Here is a 23,756-nt window from a genome sequence, read left to right on the forward strand (position 1 = left end):
TGTAGATTTGCTCTATAAAAACTCCTTAAAAGGATAGATTCCTTGACAAACCACTCGGATCCCTGTCTGTCCTTTCCTCAGACAGAAACTTTCTTTCCCTCAATAATTGTATTCTGCTCTTAACTTCCATTATTCTATATATGTTCCTAAATTCATTCTTCAATTTTAGAGAATGCACAGTCATCCCAGATATCTTTCAGGCAGGGAATTTGTTTCCTCATATCAATATAATTTTAAAATATTTTTAAATTAATAAATAAATGAGATTATAGTATAAGAGTATAGAAAGAAATGATATTTATTGAGCATCTATCATACAGCATAAATTGTATTAGTGTTGTTTATATTTTCTCATTTAACATTATCTCATAATAATCCTAGAGGAGATGTTATTATCCCCACTTCACAGATGAGGAAAGTGAAGTTCAGGAGAAATTAGAGCCTGGTCATTTAGTTCTTTTAACTGCAGAGGTCATATGAAACCAGAGAACATTGCTTTCTTGAAACCAAAAGTGTCACTAATGTATAAATAAAAATCATGTAAGAAAGCAAGCCAGCTGCTACACAAATGATAACAAGTTGTTTCAATAAATGGTCATTTGAACTAACGGTTATATTGACTAATATGAGATATATATATATATATATATCATATATATATGATATATATATATATATGTGTGTGTGTGTGTATCCTTCCTATTTCATAACGAGGTATGTGTATGTGTGGTGAGACTATTTTGCAACCAAGAGATGTAGGCAGAGATAGATGCAAAACTAGGAGGGCATGATTTAACAAAAGTGAATTATTAGATGAATATCTGGCTCTGTAACAAAGAAATGACACTGATAGATGGGTGGAAAAGCAAAACATTCCCACCCAAATCAGCCACATCTAGGCACATCTCTTCTCGCTTTTGTCCTCATGATGTTGCTCTCTTGTTTTTCTCTATTGTGCTATGTCTGAGTCAATAACATAACTAGACATCGTGCAGAGACTGCCCCCCGGGACATGAGCAAAAGCTGCTCCATGTACTGAACAGGGGAACAGCAGTGCTAGCAGGGGGAGTACGTTTTTCTGCACAGTGTAGGCTAAGATGATTCTCAGCTCTGGAGGGCCATATCAGAGGCAGGGGAACATGCAACTCCATTCAATAACAATGCTTCTCCTTATTTTTAAAATTTATTTTTATTAATTTGCTTTCTTTTCCAAGCAGAGCAAGTGATAATCTATTGGGAGTGGGATGCTAAACCACTGTAGTTCTTAAACTGGACCTCTGAGAAGGCGTTTGATACAATTCAATGAATGGAGTAATACCTTTGTTCAGTTGAGCATTAAATGGCCTGTTGAAATACAGCTTAGTTAGAGGGAATTTCCGAATACAGTAATTTCTAATTTATTTTTTTAAATTTCCCTCCCGGCTGACTAAAGCAGAGCTTAGAAGATGCAGCTCAATCACTTTCCACAGCCTTTCAGGTCAGCATCTCACCAGTGTTAATTAAATATCACCCCCTTAGACTATCAGAGGTTAGAGAGCAGCACCATATACTACTGTAAACACAAATGGTCATAATCTGTTTATAAGAAGACTTCGAGCACAGAGGTCTCCCTAATGAAAAATTAGAAAAGGCAAAGTAACAATGTGACAAGTACTCATCACAAAATAAATTTACAACTATCCATTTTCATGTCCACTGTACTTAAATAGCACATACCATAAAGGAAACCTACTTAACAGATAGTTTCAGCTTTGGGGAGCAAGTGCAGGCCAGTGTTTCGTGCGACTGAGTGAAATAATAAAATCCAGTACCTAATTCAGTCCATCTCTTATCTAAACCACTTCTTCCCACTCAGGTTAGAGCAAATTTCCCTAGAAGCTACAAGTATCAGCACATTTTCTATGTTTTATCAAACTCTGTATCTTTTGTAACACAACCTGACCAAAGTCTAAAATGACACTTGCTGAAATAATATTGCTATGTGAGCCATTTTAAGTTTGAAAAGTCTCTAAAAGGTTTCAGAGCTATTTGTAAATTAAATCACTTAAAATAAAGTTCTTTAATACTTTATAATTTGTCTTGTCTCTCTAAACATGACTTCACTGTAAATACTCCTTCCTGACTCTCCTATTGTCCCAAGATTTCTGAGAAGAATTCAGCCAAGCGATAACTCAACATTATTGCTGCTCCAGTGCACTAATTACTTAAAAAGCAGCAAGGACCGCACTCTCTGCCCCACACTCCTGCAGCCTCCTGGCCTAAGGCAGGCATTCCCCAACCCAGCAATGTCCAGATGTCAAGAGGAATGCCCTGCTCCTGATGCAGCAGGCGCTCCATTCCAGTCTGGTCAAACATCTGCTTCCTCTGCTGGCAGGAAACCTGCTGAACATGCTCAGAGGGTTGCTCGGGCAGGGGTGGCCAGGGACACAGTCCCCAGCTACTCCAGGAGACTCATCAAAACTTCGAAAGAGTGCGAAGTCCCTAGAAACCCTCCAAAGAATGATGCCTCTGCACAGAGCAAAAGCATTCTCAGCCTTTTCTCCAAAGAAAGTGCAGAACAGGACAGTTTTCAATGCAGTAGTTCTTAGCCTTGTTAAATTTTATTAGACTTGAACTTTCTTCTATCTTACTGGAAATTCGAAAAGCATTTAAACTCTTTGTGATCCTGAGAATGTCATGTTGACTTTGTAATTTTCTTTTTATCATTTAATTAAATTGCTTTAATTCATTTAAACTTTGCCGTAAGAAAAGAATGAGGTATGCAAGAAATCTTCCAAATGACTGCTTTTTGCCAGTCATCAGAGTTTACATCAAAGAATGCTGGCTGAGAAGTAAAATTTAAAATACACTTAAGCCATCTATGCTAGTACTCTTGCTAGGTTAGTATCCTGGTTCAAGACACTTAGCTCATCTGAGCTTCAATTTCTTCTTTGAAAATACAGAGATAATATTAAAACACATTTATCATAAAGGCTAAATATAGATTGCTTTTGAAACAGTCTATAACATAGGTATATAAACCTATAAAAACAGGTATTTTAAACCTCTCAAACAGGTATTATCCAGATATGTATATATATATATATATATATATATATATATATATTTAATTTTACACTATACTTATATCCAGCTTTAGTAAGAACTTCAGGTTTCATATATAATATCCAATTTATATATCAAGTGTATGATCTCTACCCAAAATAATTCCTTATAACTTATAGGATCTCAGGAAACAGCATCTTATAAAAGCTAATAAACATCTCCCATATCTTCATGAAATTTCATATTTATTCTACTCTGAAGATGGATTTATTTACTGTTAATATCAAAAATAATATCGCTGCTGAGCCAGCCACCAAGACTGGGCATGGAAGCACATGCCTCTAATCCCAGTGCTGGGGAGGCTGAAAACATGAGTCTGCACTGCATAGTAAGACACTGTGTCAAATACATAAATAATAATAACAATAATAATAGTAATAATAATATCAACTTTTTAAAAACTGAGGAGCTGAGACTGTAGCTTAGTGGTAGATCACTTACCTAGCATGCATAAAGTCCCAGGTTTGAACCCCAACTTGTAGCCAGAAGGAATAAAGGTTTTCCTTTTGAGGATCAAAGTGAAGCAAATAGCTTAGGATAAATAATCAAATGATGGCAGCATTTTGGTATTTGACTCCTAGGCAATGCTTTCTGTCTGATTACACTAAAATTTAAGATTTTGTACAAATACTTTCCTTGAACACTATTCATATAATCATAACACTTGAAGAATATATCTTTGTACATGTATTTCTCATGTAAGTGTTATTTGCCTTTCAAGTGTTGTTTTTTATCTTTACAACAGAAATTGACTATCTGGATGACAAAAGTACTTCTAGTTTACAAATTAAGAAACTGAGGTGAAACTATGTCAAACAAGACTCCATAACCCTGATGGTATAGGAGTAGGGGATCTTTTTACTTCTAAATATGTTCTCTCCTGAGTAATAGTCTAACTTACATGTAGTTATATGCGAGTCACTTTTGTTTTGGAAACCAAGTGTGGAAGGATAAAAGCAGTAGATAAAATGTTTGTAGATTTTGTGTGCTGCTGTTACTAGGTTTTAGGGTTCTGGGGTCTCCTTCTAGAGGTGTTTTCTAGGTCCTTTCTGTCCTGATCAAAGAATTGGTCAATGAGGAGGAAAGGTAGTGACTTTACATTTCTTAAAAGTAGAAAAAGAAACACATTCTTGTGAAGCAAGCAACCCAATGTAAGTAAGAAAACAGCACTCTATGAGGCAGGAGTCCTCCCACTGTGTAGGGAGCACACGGAGCTCGAGGCAGCCGTCTTCTGTAGCTCCCATCGTTCAGGTCAATGTCAAATCTAAGCTGTCCTGTCAAAACCTGCGTGAGTTCTCACAAGGAGAATTAAGACACCATTCTCTGATTGGTACCAGGTGCCAGGCTTTGGGAGCTGCTTTTCTGGATCCCTGTTATTGACAGGTCATATGTAGTTGCCCAACCAGTTTACCACATCCTAATCTCCTGCCTCACTACATCAAGAAGGAAATGCCAAGTAAATGAGCTGACATATATTGAATAGGATGAGCGATCTTTTAATATCCTTTATTCCCTTTCCATCTCTGATATCTTAATGGACCAAACAGAATTTGGAATGAAAATATCACACTATTAAGGTAAGAAGTAATGGAGGGGTGGTGAGATGGCTGAGTGGTCTAAAGCACCTACTTTGAACAAGCTTAGCAAAGCACAGGGACCACAGTTCAATCCCCCAGTACCACATGCCAGCCAGCCCCGCCCCCTGGTGGGCTGAGCTGGCCACACACACACATAAAAAAATAAAAAAAAATGTAAAAATTTAAAAAAAAAATTAAAAAAAAAAAGAAGTAATGGAGGTGGTACTTTTTTCCCATATGGTTTGAGATACTAGAATTCTAGTGTAGAGAGAGGCTTGTTCTTGTTTGGGGTCTAGGAATACAATATTTCTGCTAGACTAGAGAAGGCAAAATACAAGCAGCAAGCTACAGGGTGGGACAGAAGCATACTTCCCACTGTCTACCCTATAATAAGTAGCTTAAATTCCCTGAAATATAGTTTTCTAATCTATACACAGATACTGATCAATAAAGATACACTAAAAGGCCTACAAAATGGGTGCAATATGGCCAAGCAATGGTCTTTTAAACTCCAAACAGTATTACAAATAATAGCTTTTATTTTATTCATGTTTTCTCAAGCAGCAAAAGTTTTATTCTAGAGGTTGAGTTAACTTGTTGAGTTTCCAAATTTTCATGGACATGGGTAGCAACAATAAGGAATATCTTATTCCTTATTAGATATCACAAAAAGGAATAACTAGGTGAAAAGCATTTCTGTTTCAAATTTGCTTCCAATGAACACCATATACTTGCATTTTGTAGAATCTGTTATAGTCAAAGACATAGATATATTTTAAGTAATTAGACATACTGTGACCTTTCCAAAACAATAATCAGTTAGGTTTTAAAATACTGCTGATCTGGACTTAGGCAGATAGGTAAACAGGTAGGTGGAGATATTTCTAAAGAATCAGATTTGAAATAGCAAGTACTTGTTATGTATGTCTCTCTCTATTTTTCTTACTGAATGTAAACTCTATAAGAGTATCTTATTCCTCATATTTCTCCACTATGTATAAGAAGTTTCCCAAACTCTGCACTACTGACATGTTGGACTGGAATATTCCACATTGTAGATGTCTGTCCAAGGCGGTATAGAGTGCTCAGCAGCATATACCTGGCCTCCTACTCACGAGATGTCCATAGTAATCTCCACAACCCCCTCCAATTCAATTAAAATAATTAAAACAATCACCAGACATTGTCAATAAAACCCTTGGAAGTGAAAATTGTCCCCAGTTGAGGGCTGCTATTTAGAACAGTGCCTGGCACATACTAAATACTAAATAAATACATGTTGAATAACAGAGTGATTAAATCTGTTATGTTTGGATGTAATTACAAACTTTTAAAAGAAAAACTGCTTTTAGAGTAGTGTTAGTTTCACTGCAAAAGTAAGGAGACTCAGGCACAGCAATCACCTATAACCTGACCCTACCCATGTGGCCTCATGTTGGCACAATCAATGAGCTTTCTTTAACATAATCATCCAAAGGCCATAGTTTATGCTCGGACTCACGCCTGGTGCTGTGCACTCTACACATCTGGATAAGTGTACAGTGACAAACTTCTACCAATACAATCTCATGCAGAGTATTTTCACAACCCTAAAATATCTCTGTGTTATTCCTACTCATCTTTTCCCCACCCCAACCCCTGAAACACTGAAGGTTTTGCTATCTCCATAGTATAACCCTTTCCAGAATGTCACAGATCTGCAATCATAGATAATACGGAGCTTTTAGAATTTTCTGGCCCATGATCATGTATAAACTCTTAAAGATAGATTTTGATACGACTTTAATGATACAGTAGCATTATGTGTGTGTGTGTGTGTGTGTGTGTGTGTGTGTGTGTGTGTGTGGTACTGGGGATTGAACTCAGGGCCATGGGCATCCAAGGCAAGCACACTAATACTGAGCTACTTCCCCAGGCCATCATGTTATTTTAAGAGTCACAGTAAAAATAACAAGTATGTTTTCAAATAAGAATTTTAAAAGCATATAATATTTCATTCTTTCTTTAATTTAAATGAATAGGTGAATTAGAATAAAAACTTGATAGATATCACAAAAATGAGTATGTAGGTGAAAAGCATTTCTGTTTCAAACTTGCTTCAAATGAACACCATATACTTGCATTTTGTAGAGTTTGTTATAATCAAAGACAGATATATTTTAAGTAATAAAATTTTCACATCTATCTATCACTTTGATTTTGTTCATACGGCTCAAGGCCAACAACTCTTGTGAGAACACTGACAAGTACGAAGGACCATGATCTAGGTTAATTTGTGAAATATTAATAAAAATACTTTAAAATATATTTGGTTAAACAAGGAACAGCAATATATGTTATTATATAAGGATCCATTACATCTTATGAGCAATCTAGTGAAATGCAAGTGCAATCATCTCAGCGTAGATGGGGGATTGCTCCCAGGAACCCCATAGACATCACTATTTGTGGATGCTCACATCCCTTTAGATAAAATATATGGTATTTGTATATAAACTATCCATATCCTCACAGTATATAGTAAACCATCTCTAGATTACGTATAATACCTATTGCAGTTTAAATGCTATCTTATTATATTGTATTGTTTAGAGAATAATGATGATAAAACAGTCTGCACAGACTTGGTACACATGCACAATTTTTTCTCAATATTTTTGATCTATGGTGGGATGAGTCCATGGATGCAGAACCAAAAGTAATGAATGGATGATACCATCACATACCAGGAGTTTCCTATTGAGTGGATCAATTAGAAAGGCTGGAACCACATTAATATGCTGAGCTGTGAAAGGCTGAAGTCAACAACTTCTGACATTGTCAGTCCCACAGATAACCCACTACTATTATGGACTACTGGACAATATTGGATTATTTTGCTGAATTCACACACCTACAATATTTAATTGGCAAGGGAATACCCATCTCTAACAAAACTAAACAAAAAAGGGGATACAAAGGAAGGACCATTTTGTATCTGTATATACAAAATAGTTAGGATAGATATACAACTACTTTCTCTTAATTCAATGAGAAGAAAGATTTGTACTAATAGTATTTGGACAAGATATTGTGTCTGCATCTTGTACTATGAATATCTACTAAGAAGATAACAATATGCATTTTATTAATTATTGAAACTGTCCTATTAATTGGTTTTGAAACTGTCTCATCGATATCTGTTTCTCAATAAAATTAATAAAAAAATTAGAAAGTCTGGAGCTAAATGACTTCAGTAGAAGTCTTGCATTGAGAGAGAGGGGACTGTGCAGGTTTTATAACGCCTGGGTCATTCTGTTCTTATTGAGCCATTTCTCAACATACAAATAAATAGCCTACTAATTGGATAATTTACACACAGTGAATAATAGAGTTTTGTAAGAAAAACCAATTTCTCTGTATTACCTTAAACCCAAAGGAAAGTCAAATTTCCAAAAGCAAATGGGCTTTATTGGTCTCAGTTTGTGGGTAAATATAAACAACTTCTTCCTGACTACAATGATAAGTCAGATATCCAAAAGCTATGGTCATCTTCCTAATTCACATCTTTTAAAATATGCTTGTATTTCTTTAGCCTTCATCAGGGTCTGTTTGGAAACTACAAGTCTTCCTAAGAAGCCTATCTAGAAATGAAAAGCTCATTATATGGAATAATGCTTCTTAGAGACAAAAATTGATCAATGATTAAAAAAATATTCAAAGAAGCTTAGGTCCCAGGTTGTCACAACAGATGAAGTATATTAATTCATCCATTCATTTTACTAAACACTGTTCCAATTAATGTTGGGGATTTAATGATGAGAAAAAGCAACAAATGGGGATAGGATAATAGCTTGGCAGTCTAAGCACCTGCCTGGCAAATGCAAAGGTTCAGATTCAGTCCCCAGTACTGCATGCTATGCTGGCCCCAGAACACAGGGTGTGCTGTGCCAGCCACTGAAACCAGGCATGGTGGTGCACACATGTAATCCCAGCACCGGGGAGGCTGAGACAGGAGGATCACTATGAGTTGAAGCTGCATAGCAAGATCTTGTACCAAATAATTAAATATATATATATATTTATTATTATTTATTTATTTATTTATTTTGTGGAACCGGGGATTGAACTTAGGGCCTTGCGCTTGCCAGGCAAGCACTTATTCTACTGGACCATCTCCACGTCCCTAAATAAATATTTTTTTAAAAAAAGAAAAACAAAAATCCCCAAATTCAATGATTTCTGCCCTGATATGTTAGATCTGCCCCTACAATGTTTTTCTAACTACTTTGATGATGGTTTGGCTGACATTTTTAGAAACCTAATATTCACTTCATTATCCCCTTTGCTATTTACAATGACCCTGGAAATATATATTCCTCTCTTTTTACCATGAAAAAGCAGGAGAAAAGGAAGGTATTTTGAAAACAGTATAAGACAATAGCAAGGAAGTTCAATTCTAGTCCAAGGTTCTGATTCCTTGGTGGAGCTCATTCTATTAGTACAAGGCTTAGGTAACTAGCTCTAATGATTCTTGCAAATTCTACCTCACTATTAAACGTCAAAAAAACAGTCAGAGGGGGTGCGTGATGCTGATTGAGAAAAAACTCAAGTATTTCCCCTCAAAGTACAGCCCCACGGTTGCAATGCTCCTAACAAGCTTTGGAATCAGCACATTCCTCTTTCTCCATTGGGTAGCCAGCAATTGGTCACTCTAATCAACTCTTTATTCAACCCTCTTCACTATTAGAAATCACAATCTCCCAAACCCGCCAAGCAAACTAACTCGCCCTCCCATTCCTCTGTAGCACTCAGGTATGTTTGCAATTGTAAATAAGGCAAGGTATGAGCCAGTAACTATAGTGTTGTAAAGATTCAGGCTAGCACTAAAATACAGCATTCCCCATGTTGATGGGCAATCCTTCATTTTCTACTTGTAGCATGAAAATTGACAATATCATTTAAATAAAATATGTATTTGTATTCATCTTTGCAAAAATTTCAACTGTTCTGTCTTTTCAAGCTTGCAAGACTGCTTCATTTAAGAATAACATAACTTAGTTGATAGGTTTCCTCAGTGCTTAAAGTTTTTAATTATACTCCTTTCTTCAAACCTTCTCCAAACCACATAGAATGTCCATCAAATAAAAGTAAAAATGTATTCATATTAATTTTTTTTTGAATTTTCATGTACAACTCCTTCATTTGGGTTACTACCCATACTATCATTTAAGAACTAGTCTGTTAAAATATGTCCCACCTAAAGCTTGATGGGCTTTGAATGCTTGATAAAAATCATTCTCTGGAGCTAATGAAGACAGAAACTCTGCCTATAACAATATTAAGTTTGTTTTCTCTGGTGATTCAGAGAAGTGAGCAATCTGTCAGTAATACATTGAGTGAAATTACTTGTCTTGTAGGAATAGCTGCTGACAGTCACTTTATCTCACAGCTGACCCAAACATCTCCCTGCTGACAAACAAATTACGATGTCTAACTTTGAAAAGATAACTAGCTTGTTTTAATTTTGACTGGTCTTTCATAATCCTTGATACAAATATTCTCTACCATCTTTCATTGTATATTTTTTTCTAAAAAGTGTTGGGGAACGTAAGACACATTTAAGTTAATACGTAAGGAAAAAATAAAGAAAATCCTTATCATTTGGAGCTAAGAAAAAGAGTTATGCTTCTTTCCAAGACTGTTATGTGGTTAAAAGTAAGACGTGCATCTACCCAACATTAAGACTGGCAGTGCCGCCAGTGACTGACTGGGTGAGTGAACACGTTACCCAGACAGTATTGTGGGAATTAATTTTCTTCAATAAAGTGATTTTTAAGGCTCATATATTTCACAATCTAAACATATGTCACTGTTTCATAAACAAAATAAATGGATTAAAATAATACATTACCAATATGCTGACACATGGAGATATTTTAATTAGAAATTCTTAAGCTGTGTGATATTTAACTGCTGTATTTGCTAAAGAGAAGCATGCATCATTTAATAAGAAAGCAGGAGACAGGTGTATCACTTTGCATGTGGTACCAGCTTGTGTTTAATATAAGTTAAAACTATGAGACAACATTATTCACAATTAGAAACAAAACAAAATTACTTTAAGGATTATCATATTAAAAATAATCACATAAAATGAATCAATACACTGAAACCATTCTTTTGTATTAAATAGCCATTCTGAGGTTAGTTTCTGAGACCATATTTTTTGGGAAGCAATCTAACATCGCAGCTATTTAAAGGCCATATTTACCTGCCTACCTCACTATACTTACCCTTCCTTTAACATTTCTTTTGACTTACTTAAGGACCAAGGCTAACATAGCTGAGGAAAGCAAATGGCAACTGGTCTTGAAATTTATATGAGTAAGAGAATTGAAATAAGTAGCAATATAATATATTGTTTACTGTACCAAGTGCCCTCTGTTCTCTAAAGGTCAAAAGCATTGTAACCTTAGAGTTATAGTTTCTGATTGTTCCCAGGGTTAAATACATTATCAAAATTAATGGTTCAAGCCCCTCAACATCCAGATATATGAGTATTCATGCCTCCATCTGCTGAACTGTTCAACTAAAAACAGCGTTCTTTGGTCTTCTCTCTCCTAATATTGTGCCCCTGAGGCAGAGAAAACCATGCCCTAGATCAGCACGGTACTAGAAAAAAAATGGCCTTTTTGTGTCTTATTTTAAAGAACTAACTGGAATATGTTAATGCAAAGAAGGTCTTTGCATCTTAAATATCTTGATAAAACTTCAGACTTCTAGGACATTACTATAAATGCTAAGATTTATGCAGGCTCATTAATATTAGAAAGGACAACTTTTTTAATGTATTTGGTACAGGGTCTCACTATGCAGGTCAGACTCATAGTGATGCTCCTGTTTTCAGCATCCCCAGGGCTGGGATTACAGGCATGTGCCACCACACCTAGTCTCAGTGGCTGGCTCAGCACACCCAGGGACAGGGCCAGCACAGCATGTGGTGCCGGGGATTGAACCCTTGTCCCTGCGCTTGCCTAAGGAGGCATTTAGTCCGTTTAGCTATCTTGTCTGCCCTTAGAAAGGACAGCCATTGAAAGACAAAATAACTGTAATATTATTGATAGAAAATACTCATTCTGAGTAATGTCTCATGGGAGTTTTCCTCCTAAGAACTCCTATTTCTAAATAAAATCATTTGGCATAATTTTAAAACTTCTTTAGCATCAATACGTTGTCTTCATTATTGTTGACAGAGGTGTGACATTTTAGCTTGTCACAGGAAAGGACACTACTAAAAAAGAAAACAGGGTTTTAATATCAATAAGGCAGTGTATTATTGAAATTTCCTTCTTTTCCTCAAACTTTAAAATGGTACTGGATAGCAGATATAAGCGTCTAGCATGTTGTTCACAGACATACAAAGAACATGCTACATTCACATCAGGAAAGTTGCCTTTCAAACGAGATCAATCTTTCCTAATGAGTGAATCATTCAAACAATCAGATCAAAGGTTTTCTGAAACTTAGGGGAAAAGTACAAAATTAAAGCAAGAGAATAAAGCAAAAATAAACAAAAACCCACGAAATTCTCAAGCTGGCCAAATTTAAACTGCAAAATCACAGAGGCGCTTATATCTGTGGGTTCTTTATTTAGACTATTAATTATTATTATTATTATTATTATTACTTTGGCATTAGGAATCAAACTTGGGACCCTGTACTTGCCAGACAGGCACTTATTACACTGAGCTATCTCCCTGGCCTATTTAGACTATTGAAGTGACAGAGAAGTGGCATCCAATGTGCTTCTACATCAGTGCCACTACTATATTATTCAACTCTGGCACTCACAGGTATGACACCACAGTTCCATAAACTCAAAAGAAGTTAAATTTAATACACCAGGGGTGCAGGTGATTATGGGAGGTAAGGGAAAGACTAACCTAAGTGAAAAATTAGACAGAGAAATTGAGTAGAAACCTGAGTACAGGAAGGAGATGGGATAGAACAGAGTACCTCAGAAGATCACAGAAGGCAAAGAAGAGAGCCTTGAGTTTGAGGCAAGGCCACCTGCTCTCATGATCTTTTAAGCACTTATCAACTCCTCAAGCTGACTTTCAAGAGTGGGTAACATATAACCATACGGTTATTACATAGAAGGGCTTGTTCCTTACGTCCAGTTACCTCTTGTTGTGGCTATGCTAGCCATAAATTTCAAAATGCCAGAAACATGGCACTCTTTCTACAACTAAGAGAAAGCCTTTAAAAGCAATCTCTTCTGGCTATGTAGAAGACAGCTGATACTCTGTCAGTACATGTGCAGTCATGTCCAAGTGGAAACCCCCGTTTATGACTTATGCAAAGTAAAAGGAATAAGAAAGGCGGGCAATAGGCTCTGGAACACTTCCTTAGGCTATGTCCAAGGTGGCCTTTGATTTTGTCTTCTTCCTTCTTAGGAGTGATTGCCCCATCACTTTCCAAAAAAATAGGTTCAAAAACAGTAAAAAAGATAATGTCAAAGTAAAAATATTTTCTTTTTGAGGGGTTAAGATACCCATCTTAGGTTAGAATATAAAATTTGGCATTATACCTCATTAGAAAATTAAAGTGAACTTCAATATTATGTAACTTGTTTCTATTCTTTTTTTTTTTTTAATTCAACAGATACCTGCCATTCCCCCAATATCTGATAGTCCTAGAGAAGGACTTCAATGGTATAGTAGAGGAATTAAGTATGAAATTTGAGAGAGGAGAACAGGGTCTCCATAGTAGAAAGAATCTTGATTTTCAAAAAGCCATATATACCATCTATTTTCAGGGAGTAAGGATGAGTTTTACTGGAAGGTTAAATATGAAAAGGATATTACAGAACTTCATGGGAAAAGAGCTATAAGCCAGGCTCAGTCAACTTTTGTTTGAGAAAACCACATTGAAAAATTCGAATCTGGTAGAATTAGAAAGCCTGGGCAAAAACTGAACTCAATGCCTAATATATAGCCTATTAGGCATTGAGTTAAATCATTTGATCTCTCTGAACCTCAGTTTGGTCAATCTCCCTCTCTCTCTCTCTCTTTCCTCCTCTCTCTCTCTCTCTCTCTCTCTCTCTCTCTCTCTCTCTCTCTCTCTCCCTGCTCTCTATTTTATCAAGTTTACAGCAACTATGTAGTCAAATGAAAGATTTTAAGTGTTGAAATATTTATTAAACACTATATAACACTATATAAAAGAAATGGTAAAAGTAAAGTATAAGGTAAAGAACGATGGTTTTAAAGACAATCAAAGAATTCACCTGAAAAAATAATACTGTATATATGGCAATAAACAATCTAATTCCTAATTAAAGGATATGAGATAGGGTTTTGCCTTTTTCTCTAAAAGAAAGTGGGTAAAGAAAAAGCCTCAGAAACAATTAAAGGAAAAAATAGGTTCCATAGTTACGTTAAGTGTTTGCCACTTAAAAAAAAAATAGAACATGACTAAACAATCCAGTCCCCCTCCCAATGAAGCAAAGCACCAACGGAAGCATTCATACCTCAATCTGCTGGTGGTTGTAAGAGTGGCCACCACCATGTTCAAAGGTGTCCAAATTCCTGCCAAAACGGTCACTTAGGCCCTTTAGCCTTGAGTTAATTTGTGGGTGAGAGACATGACCTTTCTGTTTAGTAACATATTCAAAAAAAAAAAAAAAAAAAGACAAAACATACTGTCAGAACTCATGAAACAACATGTATTTTTAAATCCATGGTATTGACCATATCAAGGAATGGAAAGTAGGAGATTTAAGACCCAGCCTCTCTGTTTTACAGAAACTTGGTTATAAGATCAAACAATGGCACTATTTTCTTATCTCTGTCTCTGAAACAAGAGGATCCTCCATAGCTCAGCTACAAGAAATGGGAAAATAAATTAGGTTTACCATTAGTTCACTTCAGTTTTTAGCTAAAAGCTATAAGTTCCAAAGTTAGAGTGTAAAAGGTGAAGATTTGCAAGAGAGGCAGGGTTATTGTTCTTGTTTGGCCAAAGATAGCCCGTAATAGATAATGTTTTCATGCTTCCTGAATGAGGCTTATGACAACAACTTCTTAAGTGCTTCAAAAATTCTTTATTTATGCACTTCTTTGTCAATGTTGAAATTGATGGCTTTTCATGCTACAGTAGCTGCACCCTTTTCAGGATCAAGTCAGATAGGAACTAGTAACAGAAATAAAAATGCCTGGCCAGATGTTGTTCCTTAGCTTATTAAAGAAAATTCAAGTGTATATTTAAATATAAGTATGTATATTTAAAGCCTTCTTCTCATTCAAATGATAGTGCTAAAAGAGTCTAAAGAACACCTGGTCCTATTTCACACTTCTCATTTTACTGTGAAGAATATATGGTACAAATACACTTTTCATTCAGTTTCCAAGGGTCACTTTCTCCCTGAATTTGAAAGACCTACTACTAATCCAGAACTTGGTCAGATACCATGCCCAGACTCTTGGCCTTTGGAAGGATGAGAATATACATATTTAGGTGCAAAGTGTTCTCTCACTGTCAAGTAATTTGTCAATAACATATTTTTCCATGACCCAGAAGAAGGAAAAATGTCCAACATTGTTCTCTATTTTGATGCTTATATATAAAAGCTAATCTAGATATAATTTACATATAGATGAAAAGTTTATAAGAGAAAAGCTAATAGCTAGAGATTTGAAAATACAATAAAAATACTAACTCATCTGATAAAGAATATGCAGTGCTAAATTATAATGTCATTTTTCCTTTAAAAAATAACAGAACTGGCAATTTTTTCTTTGACTTGCAGTATGGTAAGTACCTAAGGTGTTAATCCTTCCGAGCTATGCTTTAAAAATTATTTAACATTCAGGCCATTATTTAGCATACAGCTGGTTAGCAGTTTTCCACTAAAATACTGGCTCATATCCCACATTTTTTTTCTGGCACTCACCTGAAGCTGTAAAGGGCTGAGTCCAGAAGCAGCAGCAGCTGCCATTGTTGATGGAATGAACTGTACGGGGTAGTTATCACCTGTCGGAAAGAACAATGCATGCAGGTTTAGACAATGCACAGGGAATCACAGCAGGCAAGTACAAACATGGTCCTTGGATTGCCTGAGCTTAACAACATTGCTCTAAGCCCAAACATCTGCAGAAACAAAAGGCTTAGTTGGGCACAGACTTGCCGGGCTGCCTTGGAACTTTTTGTTAACAGATAGCTGGTAGGCAAACTGGCAAAACATGAATGTGATGTTAAAAAAAATTAAATGTGCAATTCAAGCATGTTCACTCCATTACAAATCTTGTAATACATCATTTTTAAGAGTAAAAAAAATATCTTAAAGCCAGGCTGACACTCAATACAATGTGAAAGCACTGAGGCATTTCTATTAAACAACAAAAGTTTTAGCTTGCTCGGCAAGACAGAGTATTACCAGTTCAAAAAAAAAAAAAAAAAGATAATTAGCTATGGAGTGCCAGTAACTCTTAAACTTTATTTTATAAAAATAAAGAAAGCATTTTTAAAATGCAACGTCTTTAATGATTGTATTTAAAGACAATCTTACCTGCCAGCATTCTGTGAAATACCTGGTATCTATAAGAGTGGAAACCATTTATCTAAATTAACCTTTAGTATCATAATATTAGAACCTAGGACATAAACATGCACACTAGACACTGATGAAACATCCTTTGATGATGCTTTGATTAAATATCTACACAATATTCATGGGTAGATATTTACCAAATAAATATCTACCAGATAAAGTCTGGTAGAAATAAAGCGTAGTTTAGTGAGATCAATGTTACATCTTATTGTGTATCTCACTACAGCCCACTCCTAAATAGAGGACTGTGGCTGGAGAGATAGCTCAGAAGTCTAAGCGCCTGCCTGACAAGTGCAAGGACCTGGGTACAATCACCAGTACCACATACCATGCCAGCTCCGCACTGAGCCAGCCACTGAAACCAGGCATGATGGCACACGGCTGTAATCCCAGAGCTGGGGAAGCTGAGACAGGATCACAATGATTCCAAGCTGCATAGTGAGCCACTGTACCAAATAAATTTTAAAAAATTAAATAGAGGACTAAAAAACCTTCTATGACCTAAGAACAAAGTCTCTGATCAAAAAATCAAAGAATGAAGAAGTGACAAGGAACATTTTCATAGTAGTAACTGAACTAAAAATTAATATTTGGGGATAAATTACACAATATCAGTGATTTAATGTGGTGTCACTTTGGCTTCAGCTACTTATTTAAAGTCAGTGTTATGTACTTTCTCTAGGCTATATTTTAATAGGCTGTTTCTCCACACATTTTTGACATTTATAATAATCATGCTGTTTTGCATGAACTTTTCCACACTGAAAGCTGAATGTAATAATGAAGAGACATTAGAGAAAGAATCACAGTATAAGAGGTAGTTAACAATGGGAAAATAATAAAATCTCTCTCTCTCTCTCTTTTTATTTTCTGCCTGGACACTACTATCTAGAAGCTGATGCCGGATTCCTTCGAAATCATCCTGCTTGCCACATGAAGTGCTGCTCAGCTGGCCCAATGTAAATGTTAAGTTGCTTTCACTTTTAACAAATTGTTAGCTTCTAATCTACACAGTCTCTTTGCATCATACCCATAATGCCTCATCAGACCATTGAGCACAGTGTGTGCCTGTACACAGTCCAGTAACAATTGGCTTCTGATTGCATATGGAGTACCGCTACAATGTATTCACTAACGCTATATTGTGCTGAGCTCCTATGGAGTAATGTTCAAAATATCTGATCTTGTTTTTCCCCTTCCATGAGGTTGATTTTAGTTTGAAGTACTATACAAGCTTTTAAAAAAGATAACCAGTACGAATTATTTTTTATACTAAATGACTGTCACTTTGTGCTTACTGCTCTTTGTGATTTTTAAACTAAATTATTTGAAGAAAAAGTATCTTAACAGTATTCTTCAATTGATGTTATCAGGTTAAAAATAATCATAAAATGATGCTGAATTAATGATGTTTCAAAAATGGGGGGGATCATCTATTCCAACCATCAGCGTGGACTGCCTCCTGGAACATTTTAGAGCTAGCTGTTCTTTCTTTAAATATCATGCATTATTCATGCTAACTCTAAACCACAACGCCCCTCCCTGTAAGTTTAATACCAGTTGCTTTATTTGTACTAAAACATTTTTCATGTCAAACATATTTTAAAAAATCAAACTCTAAGAGAATTCCCTGGGGCACTCCATTTTTTTTTCATAGCTGTCATGCTTCTGTGCTATGAAATAGCTGGGTTTTTTTAAAATATAGTTTTTGGCTTGCCAGTTAATTTATTACTATCTCTACCACACCCTGTAGTACTCTCCAGCTCACCTGCTGGCTACGAACAGTTTCGTTTCCACTGTTGACAAGCATATTTTTTAAATGTTTTTAACCTTTCTGTGGGTTTGAATCTGCATATCTGAATACATATTTAGAAAGATACTTCACCAGAACATATCACTGTATCAATATTAAAAGTAAGAATGAATACATTAGAGCTACAGATTATATCACAAATGATTAGAAGACAGAGAAAAAGGAAAGGGCAGCACAGTGATAAGACGTGAGGTAAAAGTAGAAAACTCTTAGAAGGAGAGGGATTTGAGGGTAACATGAAGCTTAGTTTTTTGATACCAAAGTTATATGGTTCCTCCTACCATCCATTATGGTGGAAAAGCCGATCAAGCAAAGTTCTTAGTGGCTGACTTGGCAAGGAATCAGTCAACATGTTACAGCAATTTTTTTCAAATTTGTCTCTGGGTTTGAAATGCTTGCGTGAGGACCCATTCTTTTAAAATTTGTACAAAGGAAGATGAAGCCTGTTAGAACAGGTTGGCTTTAGGCACTATAATAATCTAGCCCTTGATAGCTTTCATATGAGACAACCTCCAAAAATCAAACTTGGGAAATAATGCTCATTTTGGAAATCATATTTCCAGCCTTCTAAATATTCCAACTGACTGCTTTTACCTGCATTTACAGAATAAATACAGGACTTAACAATCTATGGAAAATTAGTTTGATATTAGTTTCACCTGTCAGAATAGGTAACAGTCTTTTAGAATCAAAGCAGCTTCACAGAGAAACTCCCTAAAGAAGAAAAAATAAATGTTTAAATTTCAGAGAAACTGAAATGATGCCAAAGCTTAGTAGGACTTAATGACAGGAAAAAGGAGTTGCACCAAGAAGCTATGATCCATCAAAAAGACTCTTAGTGGGTATTTCAGATGTAAGTTCTACTTTTTTTTAAAAGGAGTCAAAAATATGATGGGTATAATTCTTCCCATTTAGTTTTATTCTTCAGAGAAAAGACTTTTAGTAGCCGGAGATGGTAACTTCATATATTAACACACTGTAGAAGTCATTTAGAGAAACTGAGTATGGTGGAAGAGAAAAAAGAGAAGACAGAACTCATGAATTCCTCAGTAGCTTTCTCCAAATAGGAATTTGGGGTCCTATCTCATTTTCCACCCTTCAAAATAGGAAACAATTATGTTACACATCCTTAACTGTCTGAAAAATTTTGGTGATGGAATTATAGAGGGCAACATGACTAAACCACTGACAGACCCCACCTTTACAAGCCATTAGCATTCTTATTATGCTGTGGAAACAATCTGCACCACAGCCGCTAGCACAAACCTACACATACTATGTGAGTGAGTCTTGCCTGGATGGATTACTCAGAATAGCAGAATATTACATGTACTCTATGTTCTGAGAGAATATTGTAAGGCTGAATTTATCTTTGTGTAGCATTACACTACAGCAAAGGTAGAAACTATGCAATACATTTAGAATTCTAAAAATAAACTCTTTAATTTCTACCAAGGGCAAATAGATCAAAAATTAGAAAGAATTATGATACATATTGCTGAGATCACCATGCTCTTATTCTCCTGCTAAACTTTTCCTTCTAAATTCATCAAAGATCAATGAGAAAAAGATTTTTTGATCCTAGGATTCTTTTTTCCTAAGATTATCTGCATCGTTTTTCATATCTTTAAAGAAGATAAAGATCAAGGATTAGTCTTTTTTTTTGGGGGGGGGGGAACCAGAGATTGAACTCAGACCCTTGTGCTTGCCAGGGAAGCACTTATTCCACTGAGCCATCTCCCTGGCCCCTAGGTTTAGTCTTAATTCCTTTAATTATTTCATAAAAGGATCTGCATCCAGATCATGTTTGAGTCACTTGGAAATCCAAGAAATTTGTCAATAACAGTTGAGTGTAAGCTCACAAATCCATTCTTGTTGTAAGAAACCAATTGAGAAAAAGCTCCTGCCTTAATGATAACTACCAATGATGTCCTTCAAATATGAAGACAAAGTTAATCTTCACATAAATAAAACTTAGTTAATTTATACAGCTAAATATATCTTCTTCTTGATCTCAACATTCCCATTTTCAACTGGGATGCTAATTCAAGCATTGTAGAAGTGCTTTATTTCTTACTAAATGAATTTAACTGATCAAATATTCCAGTATTGACTACCTCTTCTTTTAAATATTCTGGGGAAGAAAAATAGTTGCCTTTATAAGATGTTATTTGGATAATTTTACACAGAAAAATCTTTTTTTTCACAGCATAAAAGCAAGATAAGAATTTCCTTAAGCTCACATGCACACAGTCCATGCCCACAAAAATGTGAAACATCAAGTCAGAGAACTTTAGTCTGAATTTTATCTCCACTATTTTCTACAGGTGAAGCCCTTGGAAAAGTTGATCAGCATTTTTTAATTTTAGCTCTTTTTCTTTTGATAAAGTAGAGATGCTACTATTTACCACTCCATATACCTTGTTATACAGAGTAAGGCCATTCACATTCACATGGGGGCCTCTTGGCAAATGTGTGGTGCTCAAAAAAAGAAACAGTGGAAAACAGCTGTAACATCTGTACATAGACCAACTTAGGAGGAACAGAAAAGTTCTTTGAAACATACCAATTACTTACATGACTCATCTGAACTAGAGAATCCTACAGATCTATAACAAGTAAAGAAATGGAATCAGTAATCTAAATCCTACCAACAAAGAAAAGCCCTGGACTTCACCATGAATTCTACCAAACATTTAAAGAAGAATTAACACTAATGCTTCTCAAACTTTTTGAAAAACAGAAGAAGAAGAAGAAGAAGAAGAAGAAGAAGAAGAAGAAGAAGAAGAAGAAGAAGAAGAAGAAGAAGAAAAGGAGGAGGAGGACAGAGGAGGGAGGAGGGAGGAGGAGAAGGGAAGAGGGAGGAGGAAGAGGAAGAGAAGGAGGAGCAGGAGGAGGAGGAGGGCTGGCCAAATAGCTCAGTAGATTAAAGCACCTGCATGCAGGCACAGGGTCCAGGGATCCATCCTAGGCCCCGCCCCTAGGGCATGCTGAGACAATTGAGATTGGGCGTGGTGGTACGCGCCTGTAATCCCAGCTCCTGGGAGGCTGTAAAACAGGTGGATCAGTATGAGTCTGATCTCATAGTGAGACCCTGAACACCCTGTAGACCCTTCCCTTAAAATAAAATAAAATAATAACAATAACAATCAGAAAAAGAAGAATTTTAAAAGACCCTAGTAAACTATAAGTGGAAGGGAAAGTTCTCAGCATGATCAAATATTAAAAGTTCACAGCTAGCACCCTACCCTGGTGAAAGGCTGAGTAAGCTTTCTCGCTTAAATGAGGAGCAAGACAATGCTATTTACTTTCCTACAGTTATTCAAATTTGTACTTGAAGTTCCAGCCAATTCTACTTGACAAGAAAAAGAAAAAAGTGCACAAAAAACTGGTACCAAAGTAGTAAAAACCACTACTCAGTGCAGAAAATATAATTCCATATACAGAAAATCTCTCCCAAAAGCCTATGAGAAAGATGATTAGAAATAATAAATTCAATAAAGTAGCAGTGAAAAAGATGAATAGTTATATTTCTATATGCCAGCAATAATTCAATAGGAAATGAAGAAATAAATACCATTTATAAGAGTATCTAAAATAATTAAATAGGAATAAATCTAAGAAAAGAAATGGAAAACTTGTACACTAAAACTAAAAAACAAAGCTAAAAGAAATAAAGAACATATGAAATAAACTAAATGCTAGTTGATTAATCGGATGAATAAACTTCGGTGCATATGTATAGTCGAATACTATTTAGCCATAAAAGAATGAAACTTTGTCACTTGCAACAACATTATGACATCATTACATTAAATGAAATGAACCAGGTCCAGAAAAACAAGAACTATGTGCTCTCTCATATGCAGATTCTGAAAAAGTTGACGTCTTGCAAAGTGAGGCTAGAATTATGGTTTCCAGAGTTCGGGGAAAGCAGAGGAGAGAGGGTGACAGGGAATATGTTCATCAAAGGGCACTAAATTATACTCAGGAAACATAAGATTCAGTGTTCTATTACATGGTAGGGAAAACACAGCCAATGATAATGCACTGTATATATCAAAAGGCAGAAGACAATATTTTTAACATTTCAATCATGATACATGTCCAAGCAGACAGATATAGTTAGCCTCATTTGAACATGATTGCGTATTTACATCAAAATATTACAAGATACCTCAAAAATATGTACAGTTTTGTCAATTTCATTTTTTATTTTTACAAAAAGAATTAAATACAACAGAAATAAATGGAAAAGGGGCAGCTGTGTTCATTAGTAAGAAGGCAATAACCTTTATCATATAAATAGAAAAAAGCTATTTCACAAATTCATAGGGAATTGCAAGGGATCCCAAGAACTAAAACAATTTTGATTTAAAAAGCATAAAATTTGATAACTCATACCCACACTTCAAAATTTACTACAAAGCCACAGGTTTTAAAACTATATGGCACTAGCATTAGCTCAGATATATACATGCAAGAACTGGAATAGACAGACCAGAAATAGACTCTGACATGACATATTCCTTTTTGAAAGGATGTTAAAATTATTAAGTGGAAAAACGATTGTTTTTCAAGAAATTGTGTAACTGGGGCCGGGGAGATAGCTCAGTAGAATAAGCACTTGCCTGGCAAGTGCAAGGGCCTGAGTTCAATTCCTGGTTCCACCAAAAAAAGAAAGAAAGAAAAAGAAATTGTGTAAGAAAAAGTGGATATGCCATAAAAGATGTAGATATTCAATTTTTATACTTTGAATTTTGTTTTATCTTATACCATGTATAAAACATAATTCAAATGTAACAAAGATATAAACAAGCTAAAACTAAAATACTCTTAGGAGGAAATGAATAAATTTTCAAGACACTGGATCTGGCCATAATTTCATTGATATAATATCAAACATCTACAGAATGAGAGAAAATAGTTGTGAGATATATACATATATATGTATATATATATACACACATATATTAGTACTTATACATGTTATAGATAAAGAATTAAACTCAACAAAAACAATCCAGCTCAAAATTAGTCACACAGACATGTAAATAAATATTTCTCCAAAGATGACATTTAAATGTCCAATCTTTATTGGACAGGGATTCCACATCATAAATGATTCAGAAATGCAAATCCAAGCTAAAATGAGGTGGTATCTCACACCTACTGTGCTGAATATGTTAAACTTTTTAAAAACTGGAAACAAGGTAGTAACAAGAGTTGGAAACAAGGTAGAAAATTATAATTCTCTTACATTCCTGATAGAATGTGAAAGGGTATAACTGCTATGGAAAAGTTTGACAGTTTCTCAAAAGATAAAACATAAAACTACTATATGGCTCACCAGTTCTACTCCTGCACTTCAACAACAGGTATCTGTATATTAATGTTAATAAAGGGGCTATTGTTACTAGCCAAAAGGAAGAAGTAACTTGTGTACCCTTTAACAAATATATAGGCAAACAAAGCATGTTATATGTACAGAATAGAATCATAAAAAAGAATTACTTTTTGATGTAAGCTACGATGTGCATGGAACTCAACAACGCTATGCATATAGAAATAAACCAGAGAGACAAAGAAAAACATGGTGTGATTCCACTTATATGAGGATTTATAGTGGGGAAATTCATAAAGATAGCAAAAAGGGATTTAGCAATAGATA

At 35.3% G+C, this 23,756-nt stretch overlaps 1 protein-coding gene across 22 annotated transcripts in view; it reads right to left on the reverse strand.

The window, feature by feature from the left end:
• Positions 1–23,756, reverse strand: part of Sox6 (SRY-box 6) — a 689,373-nt gene that overhangs the window by 107,949 nt on the left and 557,668 nt on the right. For 15 of the 22 annotated variants that reach the window (XM_004634909.2, XM_023719279.1, XM_023719283.1 and 12 more), the window contains 2 exons: positions 15,616–15,695; positions 14,197–14,319 (listed from right to left, as the gene is read on the reverse strand). In XM_004634909.2, coding sequence (XP_004634966.1) covers positions 14,197–14,319; positions 15,616–15,695 — 203 coding nt within the window. The remainder of the gene's footprint in view (positions 1–14,196; positions 14,320–15,615; positions 15,696–23,756) is intronic. The other 7 variants (XM_023719289.1, XM_023719288.1, XM_023719285.1 and 4 more) reach the window with 1 other exon arrangement.

The sequence above is a fragment of the Octodon degus genome, unplaced genomic scaffold (assembly GCF_000260255.1).
Source record: "Octodon degus isolate 3935 unplaced genomic scaffold, OctDeg1.0 scaffold00067, whole genome shotgun sequence".
Classification (NCBI taxonomy): Eukaryota; Metazoa; Chordata; class Mammalia; order Rodentia; family Octodontidae; genus Octodon; species Octodon degus.